At 42.7% G+C, this 21,178-nt stretch overlaps 2 protein-coding genes across 8 annotated transcripts; one reads left to right on the top strand and one right to left on the bottom strand.

The window, feature by feature from the left end:
- Positions 1 to 325: 325 nt before the first annotated feature.
- rbm18 (RNA binding motif protein 18) lies at positions 326 to 9,218 on the bottom strand. Of its 2 annotated transcripts, none has more exons than XM_027007483.3 (6): positions 9,067 to 9,218; positions 8,368 to 8,481; positions 3,913 to 4,039; positions 3,233 to 3,319; positions 1,655 to 1,743; positions 326 to 1,341 (listed from the first exon to the last, which is right to left on the bottom strand). In XM_027007483.3, the coding sequence occupies exons 2-6, from the start codon at positions 8,472 to 8,474 to the stop codon at positions 1,176 to 1,178; spliced, it is 576 nt and encodes a 191-aa protein (XP_026863284.1). In that variant the 5' UTR covers positions 8,475 to 8,481; positions 9,067 to 9,218; the 3' UTR covers positions 326 to 1,175. The 2 variants fall into 2 exon arrangements, with proteins under 2 accessions (XP_026863284.1, XP_026863292.1); XM_027007491.3 differs by having other exon boundaries at positions 3,239 to 3,319; positions 9,067 to 9,217.
- Positions 8,680 to 18,877, top strand: mrrf (mitochondrial ribosome recycling factor). 6 transcript variants are annotated; one of them, XM_081702347.1, is made up of 8 exons: positions 9,268 to 9,342; positions 9,906 to 10,022; positions 11,088 to 11,260; positions 11,545 to 11,758; positions 14,297 to 14,426; positions 16,422 to 16,513; positions 17,738 to 17,897; positions 18,281 to 18,877. In XM_081702347.1, exons 3-8 carry the CDS (start codon positions 11,107 to 11,109, stop codon positions 18,356 to 18,358), a joined length of 828 nt encoding a protein of 275 aa, XP_081558473.1. In that variant the 5' UTR covers positions 9,268 to 9,342; positions 9,906 to 10,022; positions 11,088 to 11,106; the 3' UTR covers positions 18,359 to 18,877. The 6 variants fall into 6 exon arrangements, with proteins under 6 accessions (XP_081558471.1, XP_081558472.1, XP_081558473.1 ...); XM_081702345.1 differs by lacking the exons at positions 9,268 to 9,342; positions 9,906 to 10,022 and adding an exon at positions 8,680 to 8,705; XM_081702346.1 differs by lacking the exon at positions 9,906 to 10,022 and having other exon boundaries at positions 9,240 to 9,342.
- Positions 18,878 to 21,178: the final 2,301 nt, after the last annotated feature.

Below are 21,178 nucleotides of genomic sequence, written 5' to 3'. Positions count from 1 at the left end.
TGAATGACCGAGTCTAACCACGCAAAAAAAACAAACAAACATAAAAAACCGGGAATGGTTGACGTAAGGCTTCGCGTAAAAATCTAACGTTAACTCGGGAGAGGGCAGCCGGTATACACTGAGTGTTGCCATGATTATCGAACAGTCGGCTAATTGCATAGATCACAACTCCAGCCACTGAAACGTACTGGGAGAAAGCAGCATTTACCAAAACACACAGCTGTCCCAGTTCGAAAAATAATCCTAACATTTATCCAGCGTCAACGGGGAGAACAGTTGTCATAACTAAGCAATTCCAAATCGACATGGAGAAAATAAGGTGAAGTGAGTTTGTTCTGAAGTTTTTAATCCTTTTGAGTACAATATAGAGCGCAAAAGCTATCAAAATATTGCCGAACTTACATATGTTAGGCCAACACACAACAGCGACAAAGCCGTCAACAGCCTGGTAATGTCTTGGCTTTTACCACTCACGCCTCTTCCTCCCAAGTTCACGTCCACAAAGCCCTTTTAAAGAAGGTTGAGGCTAAAATTAAGTTTGAATAAATCAACAGCTAAACAACTACTTGATTATGGCACTTTTGTGCCATATGCTGTGCTCCATCTGTACAAAATATACCTAGTCTAAAGGGTAAATTTCAATACAATTACAAATCATTACATTTTCATCCTCACAATATAAAGTACAACACACCTTCAGGCAATTCAGGATTACAACGCAAGGTACAGTTTAAAAGAACACACCAATATTGGGTCACACTGATTAGATAAGGTCAGTTCTGTGTGAATATCAATTTCAGGAGGGAACAAGATTCAGCATTTTCAATTGAAGGTACAAAACATACAAAACTTTAAAAAAAAGAAACCCACTTTTCATCATCAATTAAAAACAAACAAACAAACAAACAAGAAAGTCACTGGAGACATGTATTATACTGCTCACACCAGTTACACAAATGTTTTTCACATGGGATGGGTGAAGGGGTGCTGGGTGTAATTCTCCTCTTCTGGGTCAGCACATATGTTTTCATAACTCACACTCTCCTTCTCAATCAGAAATTAAAGTCCTGATCTTGGCCATAAAAATAAGGACTTGGTGTACAAGTTCACAGCATATCTTGTGGATGTCCTCAGCACAGGTACACCAGGAAAGCGGACTAGACTGCGAGTGACCATCATCTCCTGTATCTGCGGAAGGGCCTGTTATACGGCTGGGGCCTCTTGTCCCTCTTATCAGGGGGTTTGTTGTAGAGGTATGCAGAAGGTCCTGAATACTCTTCATCTGCATTTTCCTCCATCATTTGCAGCTTGGCTTCGATGGCCCTGATCTTTGCACTCACACTTTCAATAAAAAACACAGAGCAAGACAGAATTAATGTTTTACTTTGGTGCACACAGGCCCTGTTGATGTTACACCCATTTTGAAGGGGTAAACCTTCCATCAATTTTGCCAACCAGTCTCAAGGAAATAACCGTGACATACAACTAGTGCCGTGGTACTGGAGCAAACTGCTTGTTTGTTTTCTACTGGAATGTGTGCATGGGAGAGCAAGAGAAAGAGCAGGAGCAGCAGAGGGAGAGGGGAAGAGTGGCAGGATCACTAGGGCAGGAGGAACAGGAGACATGGTTTAAATCTAAAAGAAACCTGCAGAACCTCAGAGAGGTGGGCAGCTCCTCAGCTTCACTCGATGAAGGTTCCAAGCTGGCAGGCATGTTCTTGTCCCCCCTATAAGGCTCAAACCTCTGAAAAGAGAACACACACCGAGGGGGTAGAGGACACAGGGAAGTCGTCTGTGAGACATGCAATATAGGACAGCTCACATATATCAAAAGACTGGGGAATCAACCTGCAGGGCAGAGAGAGGAGTGCAGTGGCCATAACTGACAGAAGCCTGTGCATTCCACCTTACACTCAGGCATACTGGGCAAATCCCCACTCTGAGGCAGTATGGGAGAAGCTGATCATCACAGCCTTGGGCTGTGTGCTTCTTCCTCTCCAAACTGCCTAAGTGTGGCAATCCTGCAGTTTGCCCTGTGAACCTGTAATGAGAAGAACAAGAAAGCCTGCTTAACCCAAACTGCAGTTATCATCTCAAGACTGAAAATAAGCATGAAAGAAAGACAGCTGATCAATAATACACAAAATGAGACAAAATATTGTCAGCAATATTATAGAAGTACCCCAACAATATATGACTGGAACAGATCATTTTAAAACTGCACGAAATCCTTAAATTCATACTAAAACTTAAATCTTTGAAAAGTTAAATGCGGATTTATAAAAACAATAAATATACAAATCAAGCTGGATTTTGCCAAAGTTAAACATTTGCTTAAATGGAGGACAAAGCGCCTCTCTTCTTGCATCTCTTCATTAACCATAAACAATAGTGATGTCGCTCAGACTGTATTACTTATTAGGTGTTTTCAGATAATATGTCTAATGTGTCTGGGGAACAGTTATGAGACACTCCAGTTTAAAGAATCTGACAGCCAATAATGAGGCACCAAAAAGTGTGGCATAAGTGAAGTCCCAACCCAACTAATTCCAACATTATGCTCAGAGAGAGATAAAGACTCAATAACCCCTACTGGCATGTTAAAATGCAGACTGCAACCCAACACCCGCATATGCGCTTTCCACTGGCCCAGCAATGCATCCCGCTTGTTGTCAACAAGTCTGTCCTGTTAACCTTGACCCTAGCCTGGTGTCCCACTCTGCTAAGACTGGGAAGAGGGATGGTGGGTATGGGGGAGGGGAGCGTGGGAGGGGCAAGATTTTCAACCATACAGGATTTCCTCTCTCCCAGCAACAGCTGCCTATTGTTAGGGTTCAGGCTCTGTGGAGGAGTGCCTCTCGGTCTGCAGCATGGGCATCCTCAGCACACAGACCAGCTACTGCTGCTGTCTAAGCCAGTGGCAACTATCCAACTCAAACTCCACGGTAGCTTCTATTTTCTTTCTGATCCACCCCATGCAGAAGCAATGACCGCAGTTATAACCAGTGAAACTGCTTTAAATGGGATAAAAGTTTAAGCCTAACTACTACAATGAGGCTTTTACTATTACCTGCTACTATTACACTGCTAATAAAATACTAGCAGGTAAATGTAAGTGTCTACTGGGAGGGAAAAAACAAACAACTTCACCATTATCTGCTAGTGTTTCACTAATTGTTTGTAAGAGACTCACCTTTAACCCTAGTGTTTCTCTAACACTTTACTAGACTCACCTTTACCTGTGCATGGGCCCAACGCACCACCAGCTTCTTTGACAATGCCAGCTTTCCATTCAAACACTGTATGGCTCGTTCTGCCTCCTGAGTAGGAGAACAGCCAATTACCCAAGATGAAAAGAACTCTCACTATTCATTTGTTTTGATGTGGCCTTGCACATACTGCTTTTTAGATAGCAAATTACATCTTTTCTGACAGTGGTCCATGTATAATGTATACGCACTAGCAAATGATGCATACTTAAGTCAAACTTAAGTATTTTAATACATTACATAAAACCCTGCATGTGGTCTTCAGACACACACACACACACACAATTTATTTATTTATTTTTTTTTAAACGTTTCCAGATCCATTTGGACAAAATGGTAATTGCTAACCAACCGGACATAGTAGTGATGGACAAAGAGCAAAAGAGGCCATAGTGATAAATGCAGCAATCCCAAGATACTGCAACATGAGGACAAAGGAACATGAAAAGCTCCAAAAATACCAAAAGCTGAGAGAAGAGCTAGAAAAGATGTGGAAATTGAAGGCACAGTGCTTCCCAGCTAAGATATTATGTAGGACCCTCAAGCTCCCAGGCCTCTAGTAGAGGAAATATAGTGTGTGTAATATAATTGGCATTCAGCAAAGACTAGAGACCTCTATAAACATGGGGAAAGTGAAGCAGAACCTCTTTGGTGTGGAAGTTGACAAAGCAGTATCCTCTGGGCTGGCCCTCCAAAGGTCCTGACTTGTGGAACAGGAAGTCAAACTGCTTCACTTTTCCAAACTTCTCCAGGAGCTTCACCAGGTGATACCTAAAAAGAATCATTCAAAAAAAGGCAGTATCAGTTTAGAGCAATTTAATAGATTTTAAGCAGGATTTGGTTTAGAAACTAATCTGATTGATTAAATTTGGCACATTCAAGGTCTTTCCAATGTGTAAAATATGCATAAACTTTGCAGAAAAAAAATACTGGAGTATATATAGGTTAGGCAACTTATTTATGAGCATCTGCATGATGATAGAGCAATAAAACAGTAACCAAGCCCACAGGGGAAGGATCCTCGGTGTGAAATCACAATCCTTCCACAGATGGGCTTGATTAGAATGACAGGTCTCTTTACACCTTTTTAGCTGCAGTAAATCTTTTATTCACACAATACAAAGGATACAGCATGAGGACAATGAAAATATAAAACACAGGAAGTCAGAATTCCCACTGGAGTTTGATTCCAAACAAACATCTACAACTATGAACAGTTACAAAACCACATTGTTGATCGACAAATTAATGCTCAATAGGAGACAAGGGAAATCTCCAAAACCCAACCCTTTTCCATTTTTGACCTGAACAAAGCCAGTAGATTTTGTTCATTTTACAGTCCTTAAACACCCCTTAATCTGACCATGCTGTACATGGTCTGAAGACACTTCACTTTCCTCATATAGAGGGAGAAACGGGATAATCTGGGTGTAGCTGACACGACAGCTCATGCTCTACTCCCATATTATAACTGTCAGAGTCGAATAATATGGTTACAGAGAACAAAACAGTCTTAACTGCTCCAAGCATTTACATTGCATTGCTGGATTAATTAGAATCACAGTACAAAACAGATTTGGGTCAAATGTAGATAAAAGAATGGAATGCAAACTTTTACACATGTACATGTTCAAAAACATTTCAAAAAACTAAAGTACAACAAAAATGAACTACCAAGTAGTACTGTTCCAATGCTTTTATTGTACATTCTGAAGTAATTATAGATAAAAAGGTATTAATTCTGCATTCAAACAATTCCATTCCATTCAATAGCAGTGCTGCTTTTTATATTAAAGATATTTAGGATTTTCACTTTGTCCTTGCACTAAAATATTTTGAAAGAATAAACAAACATTCAAAGAATAAAACATTCAACAAGAACCCAAGTCATTCATCTTTCATGCAAAGAAAACAAACAAACAAAAAAATACACTCAACACGTGTCTAATCACAGGGTGCTCAGAACAAACTAGCGCTTCCAAAATAGCATGAAGATGGTACTGACAGGCACTAAAGCATGGAATCAGCATGCTGGACAGTCAATCTCATCGATTTCTACTCCTGTTTCCTCGGTTTTACATCATCTGTCATTACCAATAAAGGTGGACTTATCAAGAAAACCTAAAGAGATTGTGTTTCTTCACCTGTAGTGCATCACTCACTTTTGCTGCTCAATTCAGTCCAAGCTGATAACGTGTTGCTAATACAAACAAAGCATCCATATTTGGCACAGCACTGATCTTCAGGCACCTGGAGACTCATTCTACCATGCAGTGGGAAGCCATGTGTTGTAGTTTGCTTGAACTAAACAAAATGTCAGTGTTTTACCAGTATCACTGCACAGTGCATCCAAACACAACCAATGAGTAACAGCAGCACACAATTCAAACTTCATTTATAAAACATAACACTGTTAATGTGGTAAAGTGTGTGTGTGTGTGCGTGCGTGCATGTGTGTATCGAAAACTATTAGGAAAACAATGTAGAAAGAAAATGCCACCGCAACCACATTTATGTAAACTGTTGTTGTTTTGTTGTGTTTTTTGTTTAAAGTCATCTGGCTTTATTGTTTCGGATTGGTTTGTAGTTATTTTTATTCCTGGAATGGCAGGAGCTGAGGTAGAACTGGGGGTCCTGGCTGCTGTCTTAATGTTTTCCCTTCTTCTCCCAAGAGCTTTCACTCAGAGATGCATTTCGCACTTTCCCAGACTCCACCCACTCAAGCCCCAACTGCAAGGTCTTCCGGACAGAGCGGGGATTGATGAATTGGTGGAGGCCTGATACACAACCACAACCTGTGGCATTCATCTGGTCAGCACTTCAAAATGTTGTTATCTTTGATAGCAAAAGCAAGACATGCGCCTGAGCCAAAGGAACAAGAGGCCTGCTATCCCACTGACCTGTGACCATTCACTACCAACTGGTGCTTGCGGGGTACTGAGGTAAGGGCTGAATGAGATGTTAAAAGCCAGGGAGACGTAAAGAGAAAAATCACAAGTCAACATGGCATTATTTTCCATTCCCAGTTCATTAGTACCTGTGCAATAACAGTTCAATATGGATTCCTCCTACATGTCCCATTCCATTCATGAAGAGCTTGAACATTAGACTTGTGGGAAATGGGTGGCTACACAGAAAACACTAGGCTACGCTCCAGGATAGCAACTGGGAACCACTGCAACACCAGCACTACTCAGACACGTCATCTTATGTTCTTGAGTCCTGTGAAATGTCTCCTTCCTCAGTGTTTGCCATTTAAGTGGAAGTGGCCTCCTGTCCCCTCTCACCTACCCCTCATGTGGACAATGCTTAGCAGAGGCACAAACTGCCTTCAGCACATGTGGACGCCGTCACCAGCCTCTAAGCAACCCCCTGTGAAGCTTAGATACATCAACGTACCTGTGTTTAGCTGCGACAGGAGCTCCTGTTTGACGGAGCAGTGTTGGAAAGGGAAGAAGGAAAACTGTAGGGAAAAATAACGGTCCTGAGAGGTAAATGAGTGTTTTTGTTTGGCTGAAGACATGTGCATGAGTGAGGAGAACAGAAATATGCCTGAAATGTGAGCTTGGTGAGGTTTAGCGATAGTATCAAAACAGACAGCTAAGGAACTAATGCCTTTCTCACAACCCAACATTCCCTCAGCACCTGAGGTCACATCAACAGGTGAACTGCTGCCATAGTTTAGTTTGTGGTCATTCTTCCTACAGAATAAAATATGGTTGAAATGTCATTTGAAAATACAGTGCAAACAAACTGTGACGACATATGACAACAACTACAATATGAAAGGGGACATTTACGGTATTTAGCTGACGCTTTTATCCAAAGTGCCTTAACCAATGAACTACCAATGCCCTATGAAAGTGTTTAACTCCTGTGGAAGGTATGCGTGTTGCAGAAAAGGATTTTTTGGGCCAAATTATTTTTTTCTGCCAAGAGCTGCAGTTCTTTGCTCAGTAGCCCCAGAAGGGAGTGAGGTGATGGAGTGGAGCAAGAGGTGGTAAAGTGGAAAGTGTGTGTAGGGGAAGAATGACAGGCAGTGTGAGCGATTTTAACAGTCTGGTTTCTCATGGAGCCCTGGCAATGCCCTTCTAAGTAACTGCCTTAGAGTTGGAACACATGGAAAGAAGGAAGATTTACTATTGTTCAAATGTATCGTTTTATGGGGATAATTATTTACAATGGTAACATTAGTTATACTCATAAAAAAAAAAGAGGCAAAAGTATGTGTGTGTGTGTGTGTGTGTGTTTGTCTAATGGCACTCAATTTATGTTAGTTGTGGCCTCTCATATGCAGCATTATCCTGCTGAGACCCTGAGGAGAGCTGTGCTCCAGTATAACCTCCCTTTTTCAAGTGGCGACCAATCGCCTTGTGTCACTCTCAGCTTCTACCTCATATCCTCTACATTCCCATCAATCACCATGACGCCCAGCCTACATAGCTACAGTGGAGAAATTACAAGTGCACTCACACTCCACAACTAATAGTGCTTTCAATTATCCACTTATTTGGAAACCTCAGAGGGAAAAAAAAAAAAGAAGACGTTAGGTGAGCATTGACTTCACCCAGCAGGATTTGCAGTGCTCTGTGTGCCCTGACTCTGAAATGGAGCTTGCTACAACAAACACTGAGTACATGTGAACCAATTAATCTTCCCATACACCAGGCCATGGGTATTGCTGCTGTTCTCATTCAAGCACGTTATTTAAAGAAAAGCAACAGGTCGTGGGGGAAGGAAACGCCTGTCTAGACACCAGCCCAGGCAAGCTGTACATTTTCCAGCAGCTCTCTCTCAAAGTGTGACATTTCTCCTTTTCTTTCTTTCTTTCTTCTTCCCTCGATTCCTCTCTCCTTCCCCCCACTACCTTGAGCAGCGGCTACAGGCTGACAGAATAAACATGCCAGGTGAGTTGGAAGAGGCAGAAGCCACTAAGCAAAGCAGGTTTTGATGCTGGAATGGCTCTCTTTCACACACTCTGCTGTCATCTGCTCATTCTCCAGCACCAAACACATACACAACAAGCTAATCAATCATGTTTCCAGGCGCACAGGCCTGCCCACAAGGGGCTGAGGCAGCCATATGGGTGAGGTACTCACTCTGTGATTTTAGGATCAATGTTGCCAATCCACAGACGATGTCCTTCCTGTGATGACCCACTTGAAAGTATGGAGGCATTCTCCACCGTTTCTGCAGCTGACTGCATTGGGCTCCTGAAAAGAGAAAGTTATATATTCAATTTCTTTAAAATGCTCCATACACCATCTTTAAGTTTTCACACACTCACACACACATACATACACCGTCAGAACACTATGAGAGCTACTCTGAGATTTGCAAAATCACATACCTCTCAACTTTCACTTTTTTTTCTTTAAAAATACGAGAATAACGAGGGACTGAACATCGTTTCTATGCACGATTCCATGCTAGCAAGGTGTGTAGTTACCTTAAAAGATCAGTACAGGGCAAATTCTGCGCTTGACAACATTACAGCTAGTTAGTTATGTAGCAAATATTAACCAACTTCTCATAAATGTTATTACTTTATGACGTTGAAGAAACGTGTTTAACGTAGCTCGGTACAAGCTAACTAGTTAGATAGCTAAATAGCCAACTAAATCAAACTTCAACAAATACTTCTTATGTAGCGTTAGCTAACATATGTTATTTAGTTAGCAAAATGTAGCAAACGTTATTTGCCAGGATCTAGCTAGCTAGCGTTATGTAGCTAATGTTAGGTAGGCTATCTGGCTAGATAACCACCGTCTGTTGCGAGTAAATTTATTTTCACTTACCGTACAATCTTCCTTATTTTTTTTTAAACTCGCGACTATTAATGTCTCAAAAACAAATCATATCGTTTACCTAGCTACCTATAAACCACGACTGACTACTTGCTAACCCAGCTAACATAGGCTAGGTACGCTAGAAAGACAACAAGAAAGACGCAATCAAATGACGTTTACGGCTTTATGCGATGACGTTTAACACAAACATTTCTGATGACATTTGCACGTGTAACACTGGACGACTTGTATTTTGAATTAGTGTACATTGGCCTATACATTTGGGTAAGTTTGCCTGTATGAGTAGAGTAAATGCACATTAATTCATTTGTCTTAAATATCGTTACGGTGTGGTTCCAACTAGCTAGCTAGCCATCTATCCAGAAGCGTGTTAGCATCGTACAGTATATAGCTAGCTAGGTTAGCTAACTAGTTAACTCACCTAGATGCCTAGCAAAGCCTTGCCTCATTTTTTAAACTCTAATAATTACATTTTATAGTTATTGGAAACGTGACTTTAAATAGTCGAAGTATAATCGCTTTACATGGTTACAGACGAATGTAAATCTTAAAGGATAGAGTACGTTTCATAGTTAGATTTTTATATTTAGCTAGTTAGCCACAACATAGCGACATGGCTAGGAACGTAAAAAGAATGTGTTCCAATATTCTATGGAACATTATATGCACGAATTCTAAATTGACCAATCACAGTTTAATGTATATACTTCACGGAACAATCTGCCATTAAATATCTACCATCATATTCTAGCTAGATAACCTTAGGTGTGTGAATGATTCCTTTGAATGCCCATAAAATGAAAATGTTTATGTACTTTTCTGTTAAGGAATGTTGGCTCATTTCAAAGCTGTCCTTGCATCTACTATATTATGTCTGCGATGGCCACCGACAACTTTTGAGACATTTCTTCTGGTGGACCTACTGTCACAACCACGTTTGTCTGGTATTAATATGCAACATCGTCTTATCACCTATGATAAGGACATAGCGGATTGAACTGCAGACACTCCTTTCATGAGGCGATCTCGGACAATCAAGTCGCGCCAGCTGCTCTTGTCCCGTCCTGTCAGAGATGTGTAGACCACCTGGGAAACCGTTTTTCCGCTTCGTATGCTTTCTAAAAGCTGCCATCATGCCCGTTCTGTCTTCTCCTCTTCTCTCGCTAGACGGCTACACTTGTTAGAGTCACCTTTTCCCGTTTTGATCTGCTTTCAACCGCAGCAGCTGTTCATTGAAGCCACCACACGCCGTCAACGAGACCTGATAAAAATCGCGACGCGTGCTTGTTTTGGTGATAGAAGACGGAGCGACTGCTTTTAGATCCGTGCTGTCTACCTACCTATCACTGACGTGATGGCATACAACTGTAAAAACACACGGGCCCTGACCCATCTCACCGGCTGCCACTCTGAAAACAATAAGCAAGGTTTTATTTTGGCTGGGATGATACTTGCCGCTTAAAGAGGACATGGGCTGTTCTTAAATAGGTTTATAATACTTAATCATAGTGCGTATAGCTATGATTAGCTCCCATTAGAATTACATTTGTCTGGTTAGCTGTACTTTGGAGCTCGCAATCCAAATGATTGTACCTAAAAGAGGATCTCCTAAAATTTGAATGAAGAAATGGTTTCACAAATGCTATGCGCCCCCTGGTGGTAAGGGTAAATGATAACTAAGTTGAAAATATCTAATGTATCGAGTATTAATTACATTACGTTTTTACAGAAGGTTAGCAAGAAGCTTGCTATCTGCCACTCTATTAGCTATAACCTAAGCTTGATAATGAGCCAAAAAGTCAGCCAAGCAAAAGGGAGAAAAACAAGCTATCTTTGACTTTGTATGAACCCTGATTTTGTTTGTTGTATTCTGTATTAGGGTTATAATCATCCCTGTTTCTGGGGAATACTTAGGACCATCATTGATGGTGTTAGACCTTGAGATCATGATGAATATATAGAAAAATCTGCATCAGTGTCTGATATGTAATTCCCCTTTGGCTGTGCAGTGTGTCCTTTGTAAAAGATATGGCGTCTGGTCGGCTAAGACCTCTAGTGTCCTTCATAAGAGGGGTGCAAGCGACCAGCACAAGAGTGTCTCCTCTCCTACAACATGGCTGCCCGCATGTTGTCATCCCTCCGCCCTGTTATGTCCGCCATTACGCCACAAAGAAAAGTAAAGGTCAGTAGAGCAGCTGTATCGCTCCTCTTCCTCTGAGCCACAACACATATGCCCCATGGACCATTTCAAAGGGCTTCTCATAGGGGTGCAGGGGGCCTTGCGTTTGTTCTTTAAGAAAGCTCTCCTCTCCTCTCCAGTGCTTGCTAGGTTCACTGGAGTGGTGCATTTGAGTGCATGGGTAATTCCTCTTGTCTTGCTTTCATATGTAATAGCAGTGATCATTTACCAGCATGCAGGCAACTCCTTTTGTTCCTTTCTTTCTCTCTATCTGTCTTTGAAACCAGTAGTGAACATATTTAATCCTCCATACCCACTCCACTGCGCCCCACCCCATACCCACCCCAGCAAAAGCCAAGGGACAGGTAGCCAAAGTGAGCATCAATGCTGCTTTGGTGGAGGACATCATCAGCCTGGAGGAGGTACAGGAAGACATGGCCACTGTGCTGGCCACACTGAAGGAGGATTTCAGCCGCAATCTGGGAATCCGAACCTCGCCAGGTAGGTCAGGATTGTACTTCACAAGCACGCAAACACCAGCCATGTCTCTATCCCACGAAGACCAGCCTCTCCTGGTGCACAGGCTCCACAAGGTCATCAGGGGTTACCTTATAGTTGCTAATGATGTTTTGTAAGGCTAGAGGAGCATCCTCCCCAAGGGTCAGTATACAAAGATCCATCCATGAATTATTTTTATCTTTCACTATTGTTCCATGAGGTGAGGACACTTATCGTGTTTGTGGTCCTGCTTCCTTGAGTACATCCAGGTCAGACCTATTTACCTCAATCCATCCCAGTCTCTAGTGGCTATGCTGAGGACATTACGGACAAGTGGTCACAACGCCAGGAACGTTGCTCGTTTCTGTCACCTATTAACCATTTCACTCCTCCTCCTTCACTCGCTCTGCTGTCCCTTCAAACCTCTGCAGTTTTACCCCGAAGGGCTGTCTAGCCTCTGAGCTCCAGTAGAAGTTGGACTAGTATGACATCATTTCTTTTAAAGGAGGAACTATAGTCATCTGGGCCTGATTATGGCATGTGTTTTTGTTGTGGAGGAGGGGACTGGAGAGTCACCTTGACTGGAAAGGTGGAGGCAAACCTGCAGATTAATGTGATGACCTGTCTGCACTCTTCCTCTCCCCACTTTGCCCTGAGGCTGCATATGGATAATTATGAATTTTGTTTTCTTGATACATTTGTATTGTTCTGAATGCTTTAAATTGAGCACAGGCGAGCCCTTGGCTTCCATATGGCGTGTGCTTTTAACCTGGTGATGGGCAACCTAAGAGCTTCAAGGTCCACAACGCTGTATGCTTTACTGTTTTCTCTGTTTGGACACTTAGCTAATTGTCATAGTTTTTGTTGACTGTGCATATTGGAGCAGACAAGGAAAATCAGTAAACAGTGGACAGTTCAGGTTCAGAGATTAAAAATCCAGATTTTGTTCCAACCACCTGGATTTGTTAATTATCTTAAGGTAGTAGGCTGATGTAAATGGTGAATTGGAGCTGTCTGACAAAGAAATGCTATGAGGATGCTTATCAGAGCAGGAGCTGCTGAGAGAAGGAACCATGAGTTGGAGAATTGTCTTTGGTTTTGAAGAGAAGTTGTAATATTGATGAATACACTCTTTTTCTGCATTCTGCGTGACCTTTGGTCTTTTCCGCTGAAGGGGGCAGGAGGTGGTGGCATGACCAGGAAGAGCTCAATCGGTTAATAGCCTCTCAGTTGATCCTCATCGTTTTGTAATGGAGGAAATGGCAGCTTGTAGTATGGAAGCGTTAGCAGATGTGAGAGGAACCAGGTAACTGAGTTAGGCGTGCACATAGAGAGAGGCGGGGGTAGAGGGGGAGAGAGTGGGAGGGAAAGAGAGATAGGGACTAGAGACACAGTCTTACAGGGCATGTCCACTCATTATCCAAAACCGGCAGCCAAAGTTTGCGCTCACTGTCGGGGCATGCGCTCTCCCTCATGACAAAATGGAAGTTTGATTCTTTTTAAGCCACATCTGCTCTGTTAACCCTGTCGTGTGACTAGACTAACTGTAATTAAAGTGGCAAGTTTTGAAAATACTGTAGTCGTCATGAAAGTGGTACAAATGTGGACATTTTCGCTTTTCACGAACGCTTGGCTTCGGTGGAAATCCGCAATCCGCAAAACCATCTTGTGTATCTTGAAAAGCTAAAAGTGCAGAAAGAATAATTGTAGAATGTGGTATTTTTCAGGCAGAAGAGAGAGGTAAGACAAATAATAGAATTAGAGGAGCGGGAGAAAATGAGAGTAGGAACTGGGAGACTGTCAGAAGGTGAAGCAACATGGGAGAGGGGAATAGGGGAAGCAGCAGTGTGTGAGGGATGGCAGATGAAGGGAGGAGACATGCTGGCATGATGCGTTTGTTTGCAGTCTTGAGAAGGTGCAGAGGGCGAAAGTGAACTGTTCACCTCCAGAGAGAGAGAGAGAGTTATTTCTCATTGTTTTTCTTTGTCTATTCAAATTGACAATGTATTTATTGAACATGTTAATTGATACAAGCACTTTTTGTACAAGCAGTTCATGGATGTTGCTGCATATGTATGCATCTGTATGTTAATGAAGCCTCTGTACTGTTTATATGCAGTCAAGATATGGTGTCTTTGAGTTTTGGACTATCCTTATTACAAAACAACCAAATAAAATTTCCCATGATTTAGGCCTAGTAATGGTTTTAGTTGGGATACAGTATGGGAAAAATGTTAAAGGTAACTGACATTTTTATATTATGAAATGAAATATTATGAATTCTGCTGTTATAGGAAATCTTGCTGGTCCATGTTGGGTGGTTGTGTGTTAATGGTTGTATGCTATTACCTGTGTGCAATGGCCTCTCAGATGAATCATGGGTGAATGAATTCTTCACATAATTCAAGTACCACCAGTCAAATTATAGTATTTAAAACATATTATCATTTTCAATAGACCTTTAAATGACCTTTTTCAGTATTTTTGATGACTGTAGTGCTGTGATTTGCATTCTTCCTTTCTGTTGTACTGACTCAATAGACTGTTTCCAGGTGCACTGGACCACATCTTGGTGACCACCAAGGATGGTAAATGCCCTCTAAACCAACTTGGACAGATCTCCATGAAATCATCACAGCTCATGGTGGTCAACATGACCAGCAACCCAGAGGTAAAGACAGTGTAGTCTCTGCAGCTGCATATGAGAGCTGAACACACACAGAGCACACACTCGCTCACACACTCCCATCCTGTGCTGTAATCTGAGTGTGGTGGACCCAACTTAGCCAGGTCTTGGGGAATTGATTGATCGTAGGGGGGCTGAAGCCCTTTGTTCTTAGGGAGCGATTGAAGCAGAGGCCAGGAGTCTGACACAGATCAGGAAATGACCGCACACTGCCCTCTGCAGCACGGATCTGTGTTAATGTGTGCTCTTTCTAACACACGCAAGCATGCTTGCAAACACACTTGCATTGATGTGTGCTCTCTCTAACACGCACCCACTCATGTAAACACACAGCCCTCCAACATTTCTGTCTTGTTCCTTCTTCTACTTCGACACCCTTGTCCACTCTGTCTGATATCAGCTTTCTGCTGTTATTAATGAGAGTGGCCTGATGCTAAGATAAGTCTGTAAATGAGATTAATGCGCTTTCCTTTTGGTTCCTCCTGCTTGAGGGTCTTATTTCATTGCTGTGCTCAACCCAAAAACCAGCATTGCAGCACAAACTTTTTAAGTCTTTTGCCTGTCTTAATATTGTAAACTTTTGTATGTTGCGATTAACAAAAAACTGCACTGAATACTGACTGGAGCAGTAATATGATTTGCACTACCATCAGGTACTTGCAAATCTATTTGGTTTCCTGTTCATCACTTTTTAAGTTAAGGTAAAATACGAGGACTCTACATGGCATTAAGGAGTAAGTTCATACTGCCCTTCACTGGTATAGTAACTGGCCCTTACCTAACAGGCCTGCAAAACCCAAACAGCAATGTGACTGGCCAGACCCAAAAGCAAACAGCTTTATAATTATTCTAATCCATTATGCACGCCTCTGCTAGAGAGGCCATTGTTTTCCAGTCATTCATTAACAAGCGAGGGAAGGTACAGCCTGGCTGGAAACCCCCAGTGGCTATTGTTAGCAGAGCTCCACAGAGAGCAGTCATTAACACCAACGAACGTTTGCCTCTTGGCTCTCCACAGCTAGTACCGCCGTGTTTGCTTTAGCTTTACCGATCTTTGAAGTCTCAGCCCATTTTTAATCATAAACGCAGAGGTCTGTCACTATTTTTAACATGTTAACCAGAACCAGGAGCTTTTTTTTAATTACCGTAAGAGTCTGGGCTGTTTGGGGGAGGTGGGGGGGGGGGGGGTGAATGAAACTCACAGGGCAAACTAATATGTGTGTCATTCATCGCGAGATGTTCTGCAGAATCCGACCACTTCTGTATCAGTTTGGGAAAGAAACCACAAAATATACCCTGCCTCTGACAAATTATTACACTATGTTGAATTCAGTTCACTCTGCTCAGTTGCAGCGTTTTTAAATCACTTACCTTTTGTGTTCTCTTATATCACAGCTGTTGTTGTTGTACCCAGAATGGGCACCTTTTACCTCTTCACTCCAGCAAACAAATTCAGACTTCACTCTCCATTACTCTTAATAACTATTAATACTTTCAAGAAGTTTATTACTGCAACCACAGTGCTGGCAGCTGTCTGCTCCTGAGGCTGCTGTACTGTGCCCAGTGGGGAGAGCAGGTCACCAGAGGTCACGAGGTTGCACTGCTGCCCCGCAGCCCTGTCCCAGAGGAGCATGTGTTGACAGTGCCCTGCGGGGGTTCAACACACACACACACACACACACACACACACACACACACACACACACACACACACACACACACAGAGCCTCGCCCCTCTACACACCCCTCTAGAGATCCAGTAAAGGGAGATTTTGCCCAGTTCACCTTGGATCAAAGAGCTTGTGTGTGGGTACTCTGGTGGGCTAGGGCTGAGGTTAGATGGAGGTTAGAGGATGGATGCATGTGTGTAGTATGCACTGAAAAGGGTCTGTGAGTGTTTGTATCAGGTACAACAGACTCAGCTGCGTGTCATTAATTCTCTCTGTGTGTGTGTGTGTGTGTGTGTGTGTCCATCCTCAGGCCACTGCAGCAGTCACCCGTGCTCTACAGGAGAGCAGCATGAAACTGAATCCAGAGGTGGAGGGCACCATCATAAGGGTGCCCATTCCCAAGTGAGTGGCTGGTGCCCGGGGGCTGAGACCCAGCGATCACTTTCAACTTCTCCTGCCTCTCTCTCTGACCACTTTCACCTTATCTCCTGTCTCTTCTCTCTGACCACTTTCACCTTCTCTCCTGTCTCTTCTCTCTGTCCACTTGTTTGACAAGCTCTTCATCTTTACTTTATAAGATCATTATTTTTTTTGGAATATCTCACTCGTGTATATAACTTCAATATTTACAATTGTCAATTCCATGAAACATCATCAAGGAGCCATGAAGGATCAAATCCAATCCTTTCCGCTCTACATTTGACATTTTGCATGAAATAAATAGTATAGTATTAAACTATATAAATATTAACATTAGTTTGACTTTGATACGGAAAGCTACTCTGCTTTTAAGCTTGTGTTCTGGTTTTCTATACCACAGACTACAGTAAGCTGCTTGAGGTTTAAAAGTTTGTAATTCAGTGGTGTTTAACATGTACTACAAAAATAAATTCCTAGCCATTGCTATATCTTGTTTCAGTCTGTTTTCCCCAGTTCAACTCTCTTTGAGGTGAGAAGGCCCTCGCTAAATTCTGTAGCCTCCAACCACTCCTCTCCTGTCCTGCCAGGCAAAACAGCCACACAGCTCTACCGTTATTCTGTACACCACAAAACTAGTTGATTGTGAAGCCTCGCTACTGCAATAGATGCTATGACGATGGCAGGTGCTCCTCTGGCAGTAGAAAGTGGAAGGGCCAGCCGCAGCAGCCGCAATCAGCACAGCCTCCTCGCATGTATTTGCATGTATAAATAGAGCACAAGGCTTGATTGGCTCGGAATCACTAATTACATGCATTGTTTTCTGTAAACAGACTCTGCTCTTGGACTGTTTACAAATGGCTCATAGCAAAATGGCAATTAAGGAGGAGGCTGGGGGAGGGGCACTTCTGCGGCAGAAATTTGGAAAAAATAGTTTGTGTGGAAAGAAATAGTTTAATCAGGAACCCTTTTCAGTTCGTTCTGAAAAAAATATCTGCTTTTGATGTTTTAGTATAAGATTTGCCTGTTTTAAAACAACATATTGTTTACTTATTTTATTTCTACTGCTTTTTCTGGAACAGTAATGGAGGCAAAGATCAAACTCATTATTCCACACTGTCAAAAAAATGGTTCTTTATATGAGGTCTTCATATGAAATGCCATTCTTTCTGGCATAATTCTGTATGTGTGTGCTGTTGTGATTGGCAGGGTGACTCGAGAGCACAGAGAAAACCTGGCTAAGCTGGCAAAGGAGTTCAGCAACAAAGCTAAGGAGTCTGTTAGGAGAGTACGCACCAAAGCCTTGGTCCACATCAAGAAGGCCAAGGAGGGGGTCTCGGAAGACACTGTCCGCTTGATAGAAAAGCAGGTATAAACACCTTGATTGTGTTTTAAAGAAACAGAAGTGGTGAATGAAAATTGGTGTATTGTGGCAGTATATAATTAGCTTTTTAAAAAAACAACGGGTATGCCACTCTAGCAGACCAGAACTACACGGTTTAGTGATTCTGGGCTCCAACCTGTGAAACTATGTTGGGTCAGGTGTGTCAAGGACAAAACACTTAACACTTCTAGGCATTCCAGAACTAGAGTTGGGGTCTGAAATAAAAGGCTGGCTGTTTCTCTGTCCGCATGCTTCCATGCTGAATATCTGCCTCTCACAGTCAATGGCTCAAGGCTCAATAGCAGGCAATGTTGAAGCTGTAGTGTCTTGCCATTCCTGATGTCTGCCATCTGTGTGTCGTCTTGCAGGTTCAACAGATGGCGGACAGCTACACAGCAGACATTGACAAGCAGTTAGCCACGAAAACCAAGGAGCTGCTTGGCTAATGGAGACAGTCTTCCAAGCATCCATGACCTTGTGCATTAAACATAACTTTGGCTGGACACATCCTTACAAAAAAAAAAAAAAAAAAGGAAATGCGGGTAACTTTGTCATAAAATTTGGCATCTCAAAGGTGGTGTTTGGTTGATGTTTGTGTGCTTTCCTCATGCATAAACAAAAGTGGCCTTAGCATGCCAGTGGCTATAAACCCCCCTCCACCCTGTCCTCAAGTCTTCAAACAAACAAATGGGAGGACAGATGAAGTTTTAATGTGATTTGGGGGTCCTCCTCCTAATCAGAGTGATGCCACAGGCTCTATGTTTATGTAAGAAAGCGCAGCAGTCAATGTAAACTCTGGTCTTTACAGGATGGTGCGGGAGTGTTCACAACAAGGCATTGCCAACATTTGTTTCGCATTCACAGCTGCTGAGCTAAAAATGCACATGTTTTCCTATTGTTTGTAAGGATTACAGTTGGAATAAAAAAGGCACACACTTTTTTTTTTTGACTCACTCAGAACTAAATTGCTGTGCTTCTCTTTGCTGCTTATTCTTTCAAGTCATTAACTTCATTCTTTTCCCAAATGGAACATCATTCTAGTGGATTTGGTCACATTGGTGGACATGGCAAATGTAGCTCATGGTTTTGTGGGGACTTCAATGTAAAACCTCAGCCTAATGTAAAAACTGGCATGAACAATACTAGGTTTTGCATTGAATAGCATCATCCCTAATGGAGAAAAACACAAGGGTGACTGAAAAAACAGGTTTGAGGTAGTACATAGACAGAGGAAATGGGCAGGTTTTCACTGTTCCCAGGTCCATATGTCTGTAATTTGGGGGCATTGTGTATCTTGGCCTGGACCAGAGGCTCATGATCGATGGAGGAGTGAAAATCCTGAGACGCTGGCTCCGCACACTGGCCTGAAAATTGCTTTCAGCTGATAGCTTCATTTCGCTTTACATTTATCAAACGGATTACTATGCGTCTCTCTCTGTTTACAGCTGCTATGATGGAGGCGATCGGGATGGCAGCAGAGAGACCAAATGTTTTTCCTTCTGTGTCGTTGAAAATATACATGCATAAATTGGCTCTGTAAACTTTCGAATTGAAAGTGTGCTCCTTGGTTGAGTCAGGGAGTGGCTGTCGTGCGTTTTGCAGGGCTCACATGCTCTCATCCAACCTCAGACTTAATGGCAACAAAACACGTCCCAGATCAAAACACTGAAGGCAATGCATCAGCCGCAGTATTATTAGGGGGCCTAGGCAGCTGGCTTTCTTATTTCTTTCCTTCCCTGCTTTTCCAGAAGGTGCAAATGTACTAATACGATGCTCTGTAATGCCCTTTCCGCACCCATTTTACGCCTAGTTTATATGCAGATTATTTAGGATTGAACTGCCATTATTCATCCTTCTAGTCTCGTGACAATGCAAGAACGGCGATATCCTGGTTCAGTACGAGTATGAGCTCTTATGTGACAACGGGGTCTCCAGCAAAGAAGCGGGCTATTATTCTCTCCCAGGCGGCGCTGATTACGTTCCTCGCACGCACTCCGGTGCTCAGATAGTTACAGGGACTCGAGAGCGCATTTAATCACTTCAGTGCCACCGAATTGGCTCCCGAACGCTCGTGGCGTCCTCGCCTCTCAAGTGCGCGAGCCACCCGACGGTCTCATCAAGAATCCAATCAGTTTAACCGCGAAATGCACTTCGGCTAAGACGAAAAACGATTTTCTTCCAGGATGCTGGTGCCATAAGGGCAGGCTCACTGCATATGTAAATAGAAGGGAAATTAACGCGGTTTCTCATGTTCTGATAGCAGCTCACGTTTCAGGCGCGGTATGAGCAGCGCAAGGTGGATCATTCCCTGTCGATTGCATTATTCATTTTTGATCTTGGCTTAAATCGAGCCCCCTTAACGAATTACAAAATTTTAATCAGTTTCCCAGCTCTGAACAAAATGATGGGTGAGTCAGGACAGTATTGTAGTGTAGTACTGAAGGGATAAGGGATTTGCGCGGTGGAGTTTGATCCACCCAGGCTACATGTGTACTACATGTACACTTGAACAGGCGATTTAGTAGGTGGTTATTAACCTACGGCAGCATAAAATTATGTATTTATGTTTGTTACAATTACATTAAAAGTAGGCTATAATCAGGTGAGTAATCCAGGCGTTGGAATTGTTTCCTTCCGGTTCAACTCTAGTCAGCCTGAATGACTTGACCTGTGCCGCGGGTGCACGCGCTCATTAGGTGCTGTACCCCATGGCGCAGTGGCCTGCTCCACCGCCGTCAAAGAGTAACCCCATCTAACAGAGCGTCTTTTGAGTTTGGAGTGGTTAAACTGTCATTTTAAATCGCCTAGACGTCGTGATTACTAGCATAGGAGGAATTATATATTTAGCTTTATGTCTGCTACGATTTCCTGCCCTCGTCTTGATCCTAAGTGACTGAAGCACTAGATATACCCCGATCTCCAACGAGGCGCACTCGTCCCGCGGGAAGACTGTAATCAGCGGTTTCAGGGTGCGAGGAAAAGGAAGATGACGATGAGCACGCGGTGGGGTCTCTGTACAGTGGATATTATTCATACATTCAAATACAAAATGGAAAAGACGGCACCTGCCATACACGTGAACATGGTGGGCGCATTTGTCGTTCTACTACTGCAGGCGCAAAAAAGACAATGAAGAGGGTGGGGTGGGGTGTATTCTCTAATATTAACATTGCTTGGATACACAAAATGTTTAACCCTTTGGAGCGTGTTATTGAGAGTATATTGTCCTGTGTCCGGGTTCTAATAGCTCTTTGAGTAATATTATT

This window comes from Electrophorus electricus, chromosome 19 (assembly GCF_041902795.1).
Source record: "Electrophorus electricus isolate QZ-2024a chromosome 19, ASM4190279v1, whole genome shotgun sequence".
In the NCBI taxonomy this organism is placed as follows: domain Eukaryota; kingdom Metazoa; phylum Chordata; class Actinopteri; order Gymnotiformes; family Gymnotidae; genus Electrophorus; species Electrophorus electricus.
Note: the sequence above shows the minus strand (reverse complement) of the source record. Positions and strands in the feature narration are given on the sequence as shown.